The 12,970-nt window shown below is 55.0% G+C and overlaps 1 protein-coding gene across 1 annotated transcript in view; it reads right to left on the bottom strand.

The window, feature by feature from the left end:
* Nucleotides 1-1,555: 1,555 nt before the first annotated feature.
* Nucleotides 1,556-12,970, bottom strand: part of LOC127575860 (basic helix-loop-helix domain-containing protein USF3) — a 37,343-nt gene continuing 25,928 nt past the window's right edge. The window contains exon 6 of the mRNA XM_052026059.1: nt 1,556-12,928. Coding sequence (XP_051882019.1) covers nt 7,479-12,928 — 5,450 coding nt within the window. The 3' untranslated portion in view covers nt 1,556-7,478. The remainder of the gene's footprint in view (nt 12,929-12,970) is intronic.

Raw genomic sequence — 12,970 nt, forward strand, 5'->3', positions numbered from 1 at the left:
GCCCTGAACCGTCTGTTTGAATTTCACTTTCTCCAGTAGATGCTTTAGCTGTGTTTGTTCTCCTGAATACAAGCATAAGCCATCTGAGTGAACAGTGGGAGCTGAGCGCTCTATGAATGATGGGCATGAGTTACGTTAGCCCAGTGGGATGGAGGGAATCTCGATCCCTCCCAGGGAAGGGGAACCAAAATCTAGAGAGCATAGATTTAGGGTGAGGGGTGAAAGATTTGAACAGGACCTGAGGGACAACTTCTTCTCACAGAGGGTGGTGAGTATATGGAACGAGCTGCTAGAGGCAGTGGTTGAGGTAGGTACAATAACAACATTCAAAAGACATTTGGATAAGTGCATGGATAGGAGGGGTTTAGAGGGATATGGGCCAAATGTAGGCAAATGGGACTGGCTTGGTGGGCACCTTGGTCAGCACGGATCAGTTGGGCCACGTTCCGTTAATCCATGAACCGACCTCTGTAAGCTTCTCCGGCCCTCCCCACACTCCTGCAATTCTCACCTCTTGCACATCCTGATAGTAAAAACTCCACTGGCAGCTGCCCTCAAAGCCCTCCCTTCAATCAAGCTTCTGGATCGCTTGTCCCAAGAGCTCCTCCTTATACAGCTTTGCATTAGTCTGTCCAGTTTCCCTCCTGTGATGTTCTTTGGGACTATATAAGCAACACTATATCTGTAAGCTCTCATTCACCTACTGATTCTGGGTTAGTTTAAACTTTCAGGAAGTTGCTTATGGCTCCATTTTGCCCTTGCTCAATTACTTGTGGGAGCTGCTCTTCAATTATCGTCTCTACTTCATCCCTCTGCCTCTGATCTTTGGTCGGCAGGAGGAGGACCATCACGTCTGCTCCTGGCATGGCCACGGTGGCCACTCCTGGCACCAGCACAGATGATGCCCAAAGCCTGGGTCATTCTGTCTGTTGGCCTCTCTTCCACAGCTGTGTTCGTGCCCAGGTGACTGCGATGTGTTGGCCACCAGTGTGCTTGGGGATCTCTGCAGCCCATGGACAACACAAGGATAGAAGGGTGATTTTTGTATTATAAATTTCCTCTCAGTTCTGCCAAAATTAGGTGTCGGTTGAATGATTTTAATAACTGTGCCCATTAAAATGATTTGGAATCAGGAAATACAATTTTAAAACTTGTACAGTACTTGGGGAATTATGGTTAACTGTCAAGATTGAGGGCTTTTGGCAAAAGGTGAGATGTTGGGTCTGGCAGGATCGGTGGTGAGATCATGGTCCATTATTTACCTAAAGCTGTGTGGGTAGCAGAGGAATCTCAACAGAGGTAATCGTGAGTGGGGCATTCTGCCATCTGGTCCTTAGGAAATAATAGGGCAGTGGAACAACGGGATGTAGGGGTGTACAGTCATATGTTGTGAAAGATGGCAACTTAACAAGGGCATAAAAATGCAAAATTCCAACTTTTTTCTATAATGTAAATTTGTTTCTCTGTAACAGTGGACATCCTGTTTCAAACTGCAGATATCCAATCAATCGTCTGCACAGTACAACAATATTAATGCCCATGTATAACCAAATTCAAATGTTTATTCACAAGTATTTACAAAAACATTAGAAAATTTCCCAATAAAATTAACATAATTGAATACATACAGAATCAAGTATATCACCTGTTTTAGAAATATTTAAATATATTCACAACCTGATCGACATGGAGATTAGAGTGGTGATCATCTGTTATACATTGCAGGGTCTTCAGTGCTGAAGACACTAAAGAACAAAATAGGTAACAAAGGCATTGTGTACACCAACCACTCTCCTAAAGTGTCACTGTACAATTGTGCAGGTGTCAATACAGTTCAACTCACAACACCCCCCCCCCCCGACACAACTTACAACTTCCTGAAAGTTTAGATGACTTCTCTTTGAACTCACACTGTCTGATTGAAGGATAACTAACTTTAAAAAGTAAAAGACTGCAGTTGCTGGCAGTTCCTGTTTGGTGAAGACTGAGGGACAGGTAAAACCCCTTTGCAACAGGCTTTATCGAAGCCTTCTTCTGCCTGAACAGCATTATAATAAAAAAATTCAAATGTCACAAAAACATCTGCTAAAAAAATATACTTTTGAATGTTTAACCCATCCTGTAGTTCTGTATACTTTTCAAGCACTAAGTAGCTCAAACCTAATACAAACCTTGGATGACAGGTTATATTCCATTCTTACACCATCACTTTCAACCAGTTTGTTTCTATCAGGTTAGTGTAGGTAATAATGGAATCATCTGTCACCTTTCAATTGCTAACATGAGCAAGTTACTCTGGAATATCACAATTTACTTTACAAAATAAAAGAAAAAATATTTTAAGGAACTTTGAGCAGGTTGAAGGAAAAGATAACTTCTATTTTTAAGAAGTCACATAAGCCAGACTCATTGAACTCCTCTAACCAGTAAATGTAAGGACCAGGTCTGGTTTACTGTTAATGAACCTGTGTGCGCTCTAACTCCACATCACTTCTGCAGAGGCTTTGTATGTTTACACTGTGTCAAAAAGCCTTCACAGAAAACTTTTAAAGGAACGAGGAGTTGGTGTTGAATTTAAGGAAAACAACTTAGATTGGATGGTTTTGCAGTTTCCACATGTGTTTAACCATAAGTTTGCATCAGCACGACCAGTACTGGATTAAACCGTGTGGAGTTGAGCACTAGTACTGTGATCACAGGCATGTTTCTCATTGTGGGGACTGCTTAAGTGGTCACATCTATCCACAAGAGATGGTACTAGCTTATATATAAAACATGTAAAAGATAGAATTGGAGCGGTGGTGATCGTTAAAACCTAAATAATGTGTTCAAGTAGTTCAAGTCCAATTCAGCACCACATTTTTGTTCAGCAAGAGTGTACTATGAATCTTATAGAATCACAGAAACGTCCAGTGCAGGGGATTATTTGTCCATGCCAGTTCTTAGAAAAATCGATCTTACTGAGACTCAGTCCCCTGTCTGTAACCCACAGGCTGGTAAAGCTGCTTAGAACTGGGAGGAGCGAGCACTGACCAGGATCCCCTTTGGAAACTATCCCCGGAGTGGACACACAGACATCTGCCTGTTGCCTCCTGCGTCCTGAGGTGAGGTGTTGATTAGCAAGAGTAAAGCTGTTTTCATTTGATCACGACTCAAACAGGTCAGCTGAGGGGGTGTGTAAATCAGGAAAGAAGCCACCCTGATAGACTGGACAGAACCACACTCTGGAGTGAAGGGACCTAGAAATGTCTGATACTGATGCTGGGTGCCCAGAGTAAAGTGTTCCACTAAGATCTCTCAACCATGACAATAATCACACAAAAACCATCCAAGGGCAGACTCCAGATTAATATCTGATGACATCTGTGTATCAACATTGTCAGCATTATTACCTCAGAGTCAGGGGTAATAGGTACAAATCAGGTGGATGCACTGGAATTTGCACTTAGCTTTAATATAAAATCCAGCATACAGTTTTATTTATAAAAGGCTGTATATATTGATAATGATATGGTCAGTCAGAATGGAAATTCCACTGTTAATCCATTTGGTGAGTGACTTTTAGGCATAAAACTTACATGCAAGTATCTTCCTCTCATTATTCTGGAGAAATTCCTGGTTTTTGTTGGGAGAAGTTGCCATGGTTACCGATTCTTCCACTCTTTGTTTTCCAGGTAAACTGAATTCTTTATGGCACAACAGAGTTTACTATGAAACTGGCTGACACAGTGTTGACATAAGAACACTGTTTGTTGAAGAAAAGTTTAAAACTTGTAGTTTGTTTACGGTCTTTATTCTGTTTTCATCTGCAACAATCCCTCTAATGCGGTCTATCTTTGCTTCAAGTAAAGGTGCCCAATATCAGTGAGTAAACATTCTGACTATAATATCTGCATATATTTAAAGGAAAAAGTTCCAAGGTGCGTTGGGGTTGGGGTGGTAGTGCTGGTAATAGTGCTTGAAGAAGTGGTGAAGGGTTTATCCAAGAAATGGGCCCTTAAGGGAGAATAGGGAGTTGTTCACGAAGGATGCATTAAAAACAAGGCCACTAAAGCCCCACCACCAGTGGCGAGATGACAAGACAGAGACCCACGACAAAAGACCACAGGCAGAGGACCAAAGGTTGCGCAAAGCCAGCCTGAAGAAGGTGAACCCAAGCCAAGGCTGGATTTAAAATGAGGATTTTAACCTTTTTAAGGAACAAAGCCAATGTGGGGAATGTGGTTCAATTGTGAAGGGCAGTGATTCACATTCACAACCAATATTTAAGTGTCCTCAGTAGCAGCTACCAACCCTCAGAGGAGCCAGAAGTTTAAAGTCATCAAATCGGTAAGAACTTTTTGTCAGAGGAGATGGGGATAAATTGTTTCTACTGACAGGGAAACGAATAATCAGAAGATACAGATTTAAGATTCAGTGGGGAGTTGGGGGTGGGGGTTCCTTCCTCTTATGCAGTGAGGAACAAGCAGTCTGGAAGCAGATGCAAAAGGAACTTTCAAAGGGCAATGAAGGGGAAAATGCACTGAACCACAGGGAAAGGGCAGGAGAGTGAGTCTAATTGGAAAGTTGTTTCAAAAAGTTGGCACAGTCATGATGGACAAAACAGTCTCCTTCTGTGCAGTTTTGAAACTGGACTTTATCAGTAGGTGTGAAATGGGTTTTTCACCCAATAAGGACAATTTTACAGCTCACTTTTCTTTCCTTGTGACATCCATGGAGATGAAGCTTGGTCAGCATGCAAAGCCAGTTACTGATTTACTGTCAGCTGCTTTATACCAATTTCAACCTCTCTATGTCCCATGGGCAACCCAAATCCCAGGACATGTAGTTTCTGAGAATGTGATTCTGTTAGCCTGAGGAAAGGGCTCCTCCCATTCCACCTTTTGTTAACAAATTAAGTTCTTTCAAGTGGCGACACAAGGCAAAGCTCTGCTGAAGAGAGTGGGAGCTGGGGTGAGATGTGGGTGTTAACTTTTGATGAAGAGCTGGGACATTGCATCAATGGAGGGGTGCACAGGCACCGGGAAGCTACATCAGTGCACAGGATGATAAGGGGGGGGGGGGGGGGGGGGGGGGGGGGGAGACTGGGATTTTATTCAGAATTTGATTATGAATAGATCCTTTATCTTTAGATATCTGACTTTGCAACTTTTAGAATGGTTTAATTTTACAGATTTGAATGGATTTTCAGAATATCATGAGCTATGTAGGCTCTGCTTCCTTGTCAGTTTAAGAAGCAAGATTCCTGTACAGATACTGATGACAATTCAAGGAGCCCACATAACATTCGCTCAAACTATCATCAATGGACATAATAGCTGTTGCAATGGAATTCTCCTGTCAATCCTAGTATAGATAAGACTTTTCTTTAATGCTTAAGATTATGTCTTCCCAAATATATGCAACACGAACAAAGTATCACTATGTCACTTCTGGAAAAAAAGTTGCATTCTAAATGGTGAATTCTATTACATTAGTTCCATAAATGGAGGTGCATGTAATTTTGTTTTATTTTAACAGTGATTCCAAATTGCCAGTGAGACACGATGGAACCATAAACCTGCTCATGTCCCATTTACCCAACAAGGTGTTTATGTTGATGCAAAGCAACTAGCTTGGATGGGGCATCTTGGTCAGCATGGACCAGTTAGGCCAAAGGGTCTGTTTCCGTGCTGTATGACTCTATGATTCCAGAGTGCTGGACAAAGGGAAACACAAGAGCTAGTCTGTGTAAAAGATGTCTAAACAGGCTAGTTTTATAATGATCTAATTTGAGCAAGTAAAATTTCTCCAAGAAGAATAGGTCACATGTAGTTTCTGATAGTAGTGGGGACTGAAGCTGTAGATTAAATTTCTTCTTTAATAATCTCTGATTTGCATATATTGCTCAGCAGTAGTAAACCTAGCCGAGTGAGAAAGGTACTACTGTCACAGACCACTTCAGCATGTGTAGTTTTAGGTAAATTTCTCTGCACACAGTGTTGATGAACAGCACCTTTTCTGAACTTTTATCACAACAGTCCCAGGTTAGACGCAGCCCATAAACAACTGAGATGTAACCCCAACCACAGCCTAGCACTGGAGGCAGCAAGTGCAATGCTTGTATACTCTGCCCACACCATCCATGCTGTCTGGCCTATCAGGTGGCTCTGTTACATTACAGGCACTTTGACATGTGTTACAAACCAGCAGCAAACCTCTCCCACAAGCCCACAGTCAACAGGAAGGATGAGACTCCTGCTCCAGAGGTGAAGGAGAACATACTGATTCATTGCACATTCTGCTTCAAGGCATGAGGCACACAAGGTACCACAAATATTCCAAGGTGAAGAAGTGGAGCGAAACTCAAGTGGCCTCACCTCCTAAGAATGGGGCCAGATATGTTGCCTTAAAGTGCCAGTGAGTCACGCTGATAAAAGGTGCCATTTAAAGGTAGCCGTGGCTGCAACAGCCACCAAACTTAAATCATTGTTCAAGACAAGTTTCCATCAGTTTCCTGTGGAGAGGGTGCCCTACTTCCCATTAAAACAGAATATATTAAAGTACCTTACAATAAGGCAAACTAAAATACATTTATATGGAAAGTAACTAGAATTTTTTTATTTAAATATTTTATACAACATGCAAATTCAGACCCTCATCCATGAAATAAACACCAAATGCCCCTCTGTCTCTCCTCTGCCTCATGCTGAATTACTGGTTGCCTTGTACTTTAAATACATGGGTGGGTGTCAAATTATCCACTTTACTCAGGAAAATTTGATCTGATGGGCATAATTCTTGAAGAGATTTGTCCCATTGAGGAAGGGATTGTATAGCAGTTTTGGGAATGAATCCGGGCATTAAGGAAAATGTGGAGTGCTCAGGTCCACATCACTTCTTGCTCCTGAACACTGAGCTGTTGATAAGGAGAGCAAAAAGCCAACCTGCTCGGCAAAAAAAACTACCACACTGCTCCATGCTCAAAACAGTGGTTAACATCAAACCCAACAGGTACTGGTTGCTGAAACAATCCGTCTGCCGTCTGCACATATTTACACCTTAATCATTCAGTCCTACCATTAATATGTAGTAAAAATCTATATGATACAGTATCTATCGGGAGCTGTGGGAATACAAGTTATTCTGCCCAACGTTCTGGAAAGCCGTCCTTGCCACCAGCATTGGGAACACTTTGGTACTTTGGAGGTGATGGGAACAGCTGGCTGCCGCTTCTTCCCTTGTCCAACTCACTCCCCTGACATCCGCACCCCCACCAACTCCCTCACTCCCACTCCTCCAGCCCACACAGGGAACCAAACAAGGAGCATCCTGTGCACTTGACGGGATGTGCGGCTGGAAGGCTGGTTGGGAGGGGGCTGACTGCAGGGCCCTTGTGCACTAACAGTGTGTGGACTAACTTGTGCACCAACTGCAGGGTGTGGGGAGGGTTCCAAGCCCGCCGGGCCGGGCCGGGCGGGGGGGTGCAGCGGGCGGCTTCACACGGCGGAGCTGCCGTCGTGGCCCAGGATGTGGCTGATGTTGTGCGCCGACCTGTTGGAGTGCTGCTTGGAGACGTCGGAGAGGGCAGGGTTGGTCAAAGGCAACAAGGGCGACATGGGCATGGCGGGGGTGTCGGCGGCGAGGGGCGCGGCGGCGATCTCGGGGAACAGGGTGGTCAGGTTGAAGTTGGACAGGTGTGGGGTGATGCTGGAGCTGTTGGCCATCGGCCTGGCCGGGATGTCGGGCAGCAGCGGGAAGCTGGGCTGCGGGAAGCCGACCGGCCGCGGCGGCGAGAGGATGGAGCCGAACGGGTTGCTGGCCTTCTCGGTGCTGGGGCTGGTGAAGATCTGGTTGGAGAAGAAGGGGAGGGAGAGGTCGTTGGAGAGGGTGGGGTGCGCCGGCGAGTAGGACGGGTAGAAGGAGGGCAGCGGGTTCTGCGGCTCCACCGGGAGGAGGGCGGGCGTGCGGTTGGCGCCCGGCTGCGTGACCGGGGGGATGAAGGGCGGGTTGGCGCTGAGCGGCGGGTTCATGCCGCCCTCGCCGATGAAGGGGAAGCCGAAGCCCTGCGACAGCGAGTGCTGCTCGGCCGCCAGGTTCTCGCCGGGACCCTGCTGGCCGTCGGCCACGAAGCGCACGATGCTGGCGGCGCGCCCGGCGCCCGGCTGCTGGCGGGACAGCATCATGCCGCCGCCCGAGGGCAGGGGCAGCTGCAAGCCGCGCTCCAGCACCTCGGCGCCCCGCGGGCCGCCCGAGCGCGGCCGCTCGCCCTGCCGCAGCTTGGCGGCCGAGGCCGGGTGCCGGGCCCGCGGCGGCTGCAGCGGGTGGGGCCGCTCGGCTCCGTGCGCCAGCGCCGCCCTCACCCCTGCGGGCAGGCCGGAGGGCAGCTGCGGGCTGGCGTGGCACTTGTTGGCCGGGGCGAGCGCGGCTTTGGCCGGGGCCGCGCCCGGGCTGCTGTTGCGGCCCTGGATGTCGGGCACGGAGGACGGGTTGGGGTAGGGGAGGCTGCGCCCACCCAGCGCGCCCAGGCTCAGCTCGCAGCCCTCCCGGCTCGGCGCCGCCTCCCTGCCCGGCGCGCACGGGTACTCGAGGCCGGGGCCGGCGGGAGCGCACTGCGTGCTCCGGGCGTGCTCGGGCGCCGCCCTCTGCCCGCCGCCCAGCTGCTCGGCCAGGGCAGGCGGCAGCAGGCTCTGCATGAAGCCCTGGTGGCAGGAGCCGTCGGCGTCCCGGAGCGGGGCCGCGCCCGCCGCCGCCGCCGGGATCCCCTGCATGGGCAGGTAGGGCAGCCGGCCCTGCCGCTCGGCCCCCGCCGCGCCCTGGGCTAGCCTGAAGCCGTGCGCCGCCGGGAGGCCCCGGTGCCCGGCCACGCCGCCGCCCATGTCGCCGCCGCGGGGCGGCTGCGCCTCGAAGGTGCCGACGGCCTGGCCGGGCACGCCCGCCGCCTTGAAGGGCGGGCAGTCGGACAGCGCCTGCACGTCGGGCGCCATGCAGTGGTCGAGGGCGAGCTTGGGCTGCAGCCCGGCCACGGCCAGGCTCTTGCTGACCGACAGGTCGAGGTAGGTGCGCAGCTCCGGCTGCTCGGCGCCGGCCCGCGGGCTCTGCATGGCCAGCGCCAGGCGGGACTCGGCGCTCGACGGCTTGCCGATCAGCGCCTCGGCCGAGTAGCTGGAGATGCGGTTCCTCTCCGGGCGCTGGGGCTGGGGCTGGGGTGGGCACTGCAGCTCGGCCGGGCGCGGCGCCGGGCTGCCCTTGGCCGCCAGCTGGTGCTCCAGCGAGCGCGGGGTAAGCAGCCGCTGGGCGCGGGGGTGGTGTCCGGGCACCTGGTCGGCGGAGGGGCCGCTCCGCCCGCCCTCCTGGTGCTGGCGCAACAGCTCGGGGCCGTGCAGGCTCTGCGGGTGCGCGCCCCGGCCGCCCGGCGCGTTCTCGCACCTCTTGTCGGGGTGCGCGCCGCCGAAGCAGTGCTGGAGCAGCGGCGCCTGGGGCTGGGGCTGGGCGCCCTTGTGGCGGCTCGGCCCGCCGGCGCCCGGCTGCTTCTGCGGCAGGGCTAGCGCCTGGCCCGTCCTCACCAGCCCCCGCTTCTTCTGCAGCTGGGCGCCGTGCGCCGGGCCCTCGGCGTGCGGGAGGTGCGGCTGCTGCTGCGGGTACGGGTGGCGGTCGCGGGGCTGCTTGTAGAAGGAGTGCCCGTGGAGCGGGGGGGCCTGAGGCGGCACCTGGCCGGCCGGCGGCCCGCCGCACGGAGCCTCGGGCGCGGGGCCGGGGCCCAGCAGGCCGGCGCTGGGGAACAAGGCGCCCAGGGCGTCGCCGGAGGAGCTGGCGGGCAGCTGCGGCGGGAAGGGCCGCTCCGCCGGGGCGCCCGCCTTGCCGTCCGGCCGCGCCGCCCCGCCGCCCGGGCACTGCTTGTGGCGCTTGGCGCCGGACAGCAGGTGGTCGGCCGGCCCCGTGCGCTTGGCCGCGTCCTTCCGCGGCTCGGCGCCCGGCTTCGGGTCGAGGGGGTTCTCCCGCTGCTCCGGGTAGGCGGCGGGGACGCCGGCCACGTCTCCCGCCAGCCCCGGGCAGCTGTGGCCCTGGCTCGGCACAGCGGGGCGGGGCGGGGGCGCGGGCGGGCGGGCTCCCGGGGCAGCAGGGGCGGGGGTCTGGGCGGTCACCGTGGCCGGAGCCTGGGCTGGGGGGGCGGCGGCTGCAGCCTCCCGCACGCTCCTCTCCGCCCCGACGCCGAGCTCCGGCTGCAAGCCCGGACCCCCGTCCCTGCCCTTGTCCGCCCCCGGGGCCGCGCCCTTGCCCGGGCTCTCCTGCTCGAAGATGGCCCGGGCGGCCAGGGCCACGATGTCGCTGTGGTCGGGCAGGCCGTAGGCGGCGAAGGCGCCGTCCTCCCGCGCACTGTCCGGCAGCAGGGAGGCCACCGAGAAGCCGCGGCCGCTGCCCGGGCCGCTCTGGCCGTCGGGCTCCGGGGGAGGCGGGGGCTGGTGTCCGCCGGGGGACGGGCAGCCGCCGGCCGCCTCCGTGCCCCCGCGGCCCTGGTGCTGCGCCGCCGCCGCCAGCGACTCCAGCTGCCAGCCCCCCGCCTCCCCCGGACCCTGCGGGGGCGCGGCGCGGCAGTGAGCCGGGGACGGGGCGTCGTCTCTGGGCCGATGGGCGGGGGGCGAGGGGGCGGCTGGCGGCGCGGGGGTCTCCCCCGGACCCTCGGCGGCCGGCGGTGCCGCCTCGCTCACCGGCGTCGGTTCGGGGGAGGCGGCGGCGGCGGGGTTCGCCCCGGCCGGCGGGTGGGGGTGAGGTGCGGCGGAGCCGCCTGCTGGCCACGCCTGCTCGGGTGGAGCGGGCTGGTGAGGGGCGGCGCTGGAGGGGTCCCGCAGCCTGTGGCCGGGAGCCGGGACCCGCCTGGGGAGCCCCTGCTTCCCCGAGAGGGGCTTCTTCTGCGCCTTCCTGGGCTTGGAGGGGTGGGGGGCGCCGTGGGCGGGTCTGAGGGCTGAGGGGTGGCTGGTGTGGGCAGGGGTGGGCTGGCCGCTGGTGTGGGGGCTGCTCACTGCCGGGACAGGGACACAGGCTCCCGAGGGGCTGGCGGACCGGGCAGTGGGCACCGCCCTGGGGGCTGCCATCTGCGACACGCTCTGACTCAGGCTGGTGAGCGCGCCGAAGGTGTTGAGGGCCACGTTGGTGTGTGGGTCAGCGCTGGTGGTGGGCTGGATCACGTGCATGGTGTGGCCGGACCCCCCGGCCTGCTTGACCGGCTGCAGGGCGAAGAGCTGCCCGTTGACGGAGATGGTCTGCTGCTGTTGGGCGGCGGCCGCGGACGCCGGCGAGCCGCTGGGGGCGGACGCGGGGACGGGGCGGGGCAGGATGTGGACCAGGTGCTTCCCTCCGACTGTCTGACCAGCCGGCGTGCTCGGACCACTGCTGCCCCCACCCTGACTGGAGTCGAGGGTGGGGGCCGGCCTGGGGACCACCGACACCGTGCTCTGACTGGCGGCCTGTATGATGACAATCTGCTGACCCGGAGCCTGGCTGTTGATGGCCCCCCTGACCAGTGCCGGCGAGCTGGCATTGGCCGGCTGCAGGATGATCAGCTTCTGGCTGTTTGGGGAGGTGGGGTCGGGCGCCCCTGGGGGGTGGGCCATCTGAATCACCTGCAAGGGGGGGAGCAGCGACACCACCTTGGCAGTAGTGGGAGCTGGGACGTGGGGCTGGCCCAGGACGGGCTGCGCCGGGGCCTGGAGGCTAACGGGCAGCTGTTGGCTGAGCTGCCTGGAGCAGAAGGACACCCCGTGAAGCGCAGAGGAGCCCGCTCCCACCTGTCCGGCCGAGGCGGGGTAGGTATTCCTGGCATTCACATTCTCACTCGATGTGGTTGGCAAGATGCTGCAGCTCACCTGGCTGACAGGGTGCACGGTGTTGCCCGCCAGCTGTAGCGTGGTCCATGTTGTCCGTGTGTTACCCGCGAAGGTCATGCATGTGAAAGCACCCAGACTGTTTGAGTTAGAAGCACAGGTGTTGGTGGAAGCCGGGCAGGACACTGTCCACGAGCTGGCCGCGGGACAGGACGACATCACACCGCTGTGACACGTTGCTCCAACTTTGAAGGGCAGTGGCAAACCACGGACCAACGCGGGCGAATTTTGGCAAATGTTTGGCACCGTCACGTTCTGCGGGCATTCGCTGATGGGCCATTTTGTGGACCTCATCTCCGAGCTCTGGACGCTGGCTGACGTCGACCCCAAAACGGTTTGCTGTGTCGTCCCACCAGGACACTCCACACCCACGCACATCGTCCCCATCTGCTGCAAGGGCAAAGCAAGGCAGGTGTTTGCAGAAACATTCGGGATAGGACATCCGCTGGCAGCTTCCGAGGTGCTCCGTCCATATCTGGCTTGTGAACATTGCAGCACAACCTGTGCAGAGGTGCTTACTGGACAGGCTAAGGGAGTTAATGCACAGGTGCTGGCAGGGCACTGAAGCAGCACAGGACCAGTGCTGTTGCTGGAAACGTTCAGCATGCTCTGAACCGTGCTCATGGCGGTGGTGCACGGTGCAGTGTTCAGAGAAGTTCGAGCTGTAGGGAGGCATTCAGGAATTTCCTGCTGAGAGATCCGTGTCTGAAGTTGGACCCCATTTGCCACTGGGCCGATATCAGGCATTGCCATGGGCATCATTATATCAAGACTTGTTTCTTGAGTAGTGTTCTTCAGGGTGTTCAGAGTTAGCTCGGGTGAACTCTGTACTGTAGCCTGGTGGCAATTCCCATTCAGTTGGTTTCCGTTTGTGTAGATGAGTATATCCTCTTGCACTTGGCTGGGAGAAATCATCATAGTAACTTTTGTACCCTTGAATTTCCTCTTCCAGTGGATGGTAGGGTCATCATGCAAGCAGATGTCATTAGCTTTCAGTAATTCCATAAAACGGTCATTTTCTTTCTGTAGATCATCCAGCTGCTTCCGTAGTCTGACAATTTCTTCACCTGCAGAATATAACAAATTCAATTACAAACAAATCAGCCCTA

This window comes from Pristis pectinata, chromosome 11, assembly GCF_009764475.1.
Source record: "Pristis pectinata isolate sPriPec2 chromosome 11, sPriPec2.1.pri, whole genome shotgun sequence".
In the NCBI taxonomy this organism is placed as follows: Eukaryota; Metazoa; Chordata; class Chondrichthyes; order Rhinopristiformes; family Pristidae; genus Pristis; species Pristis pectinata.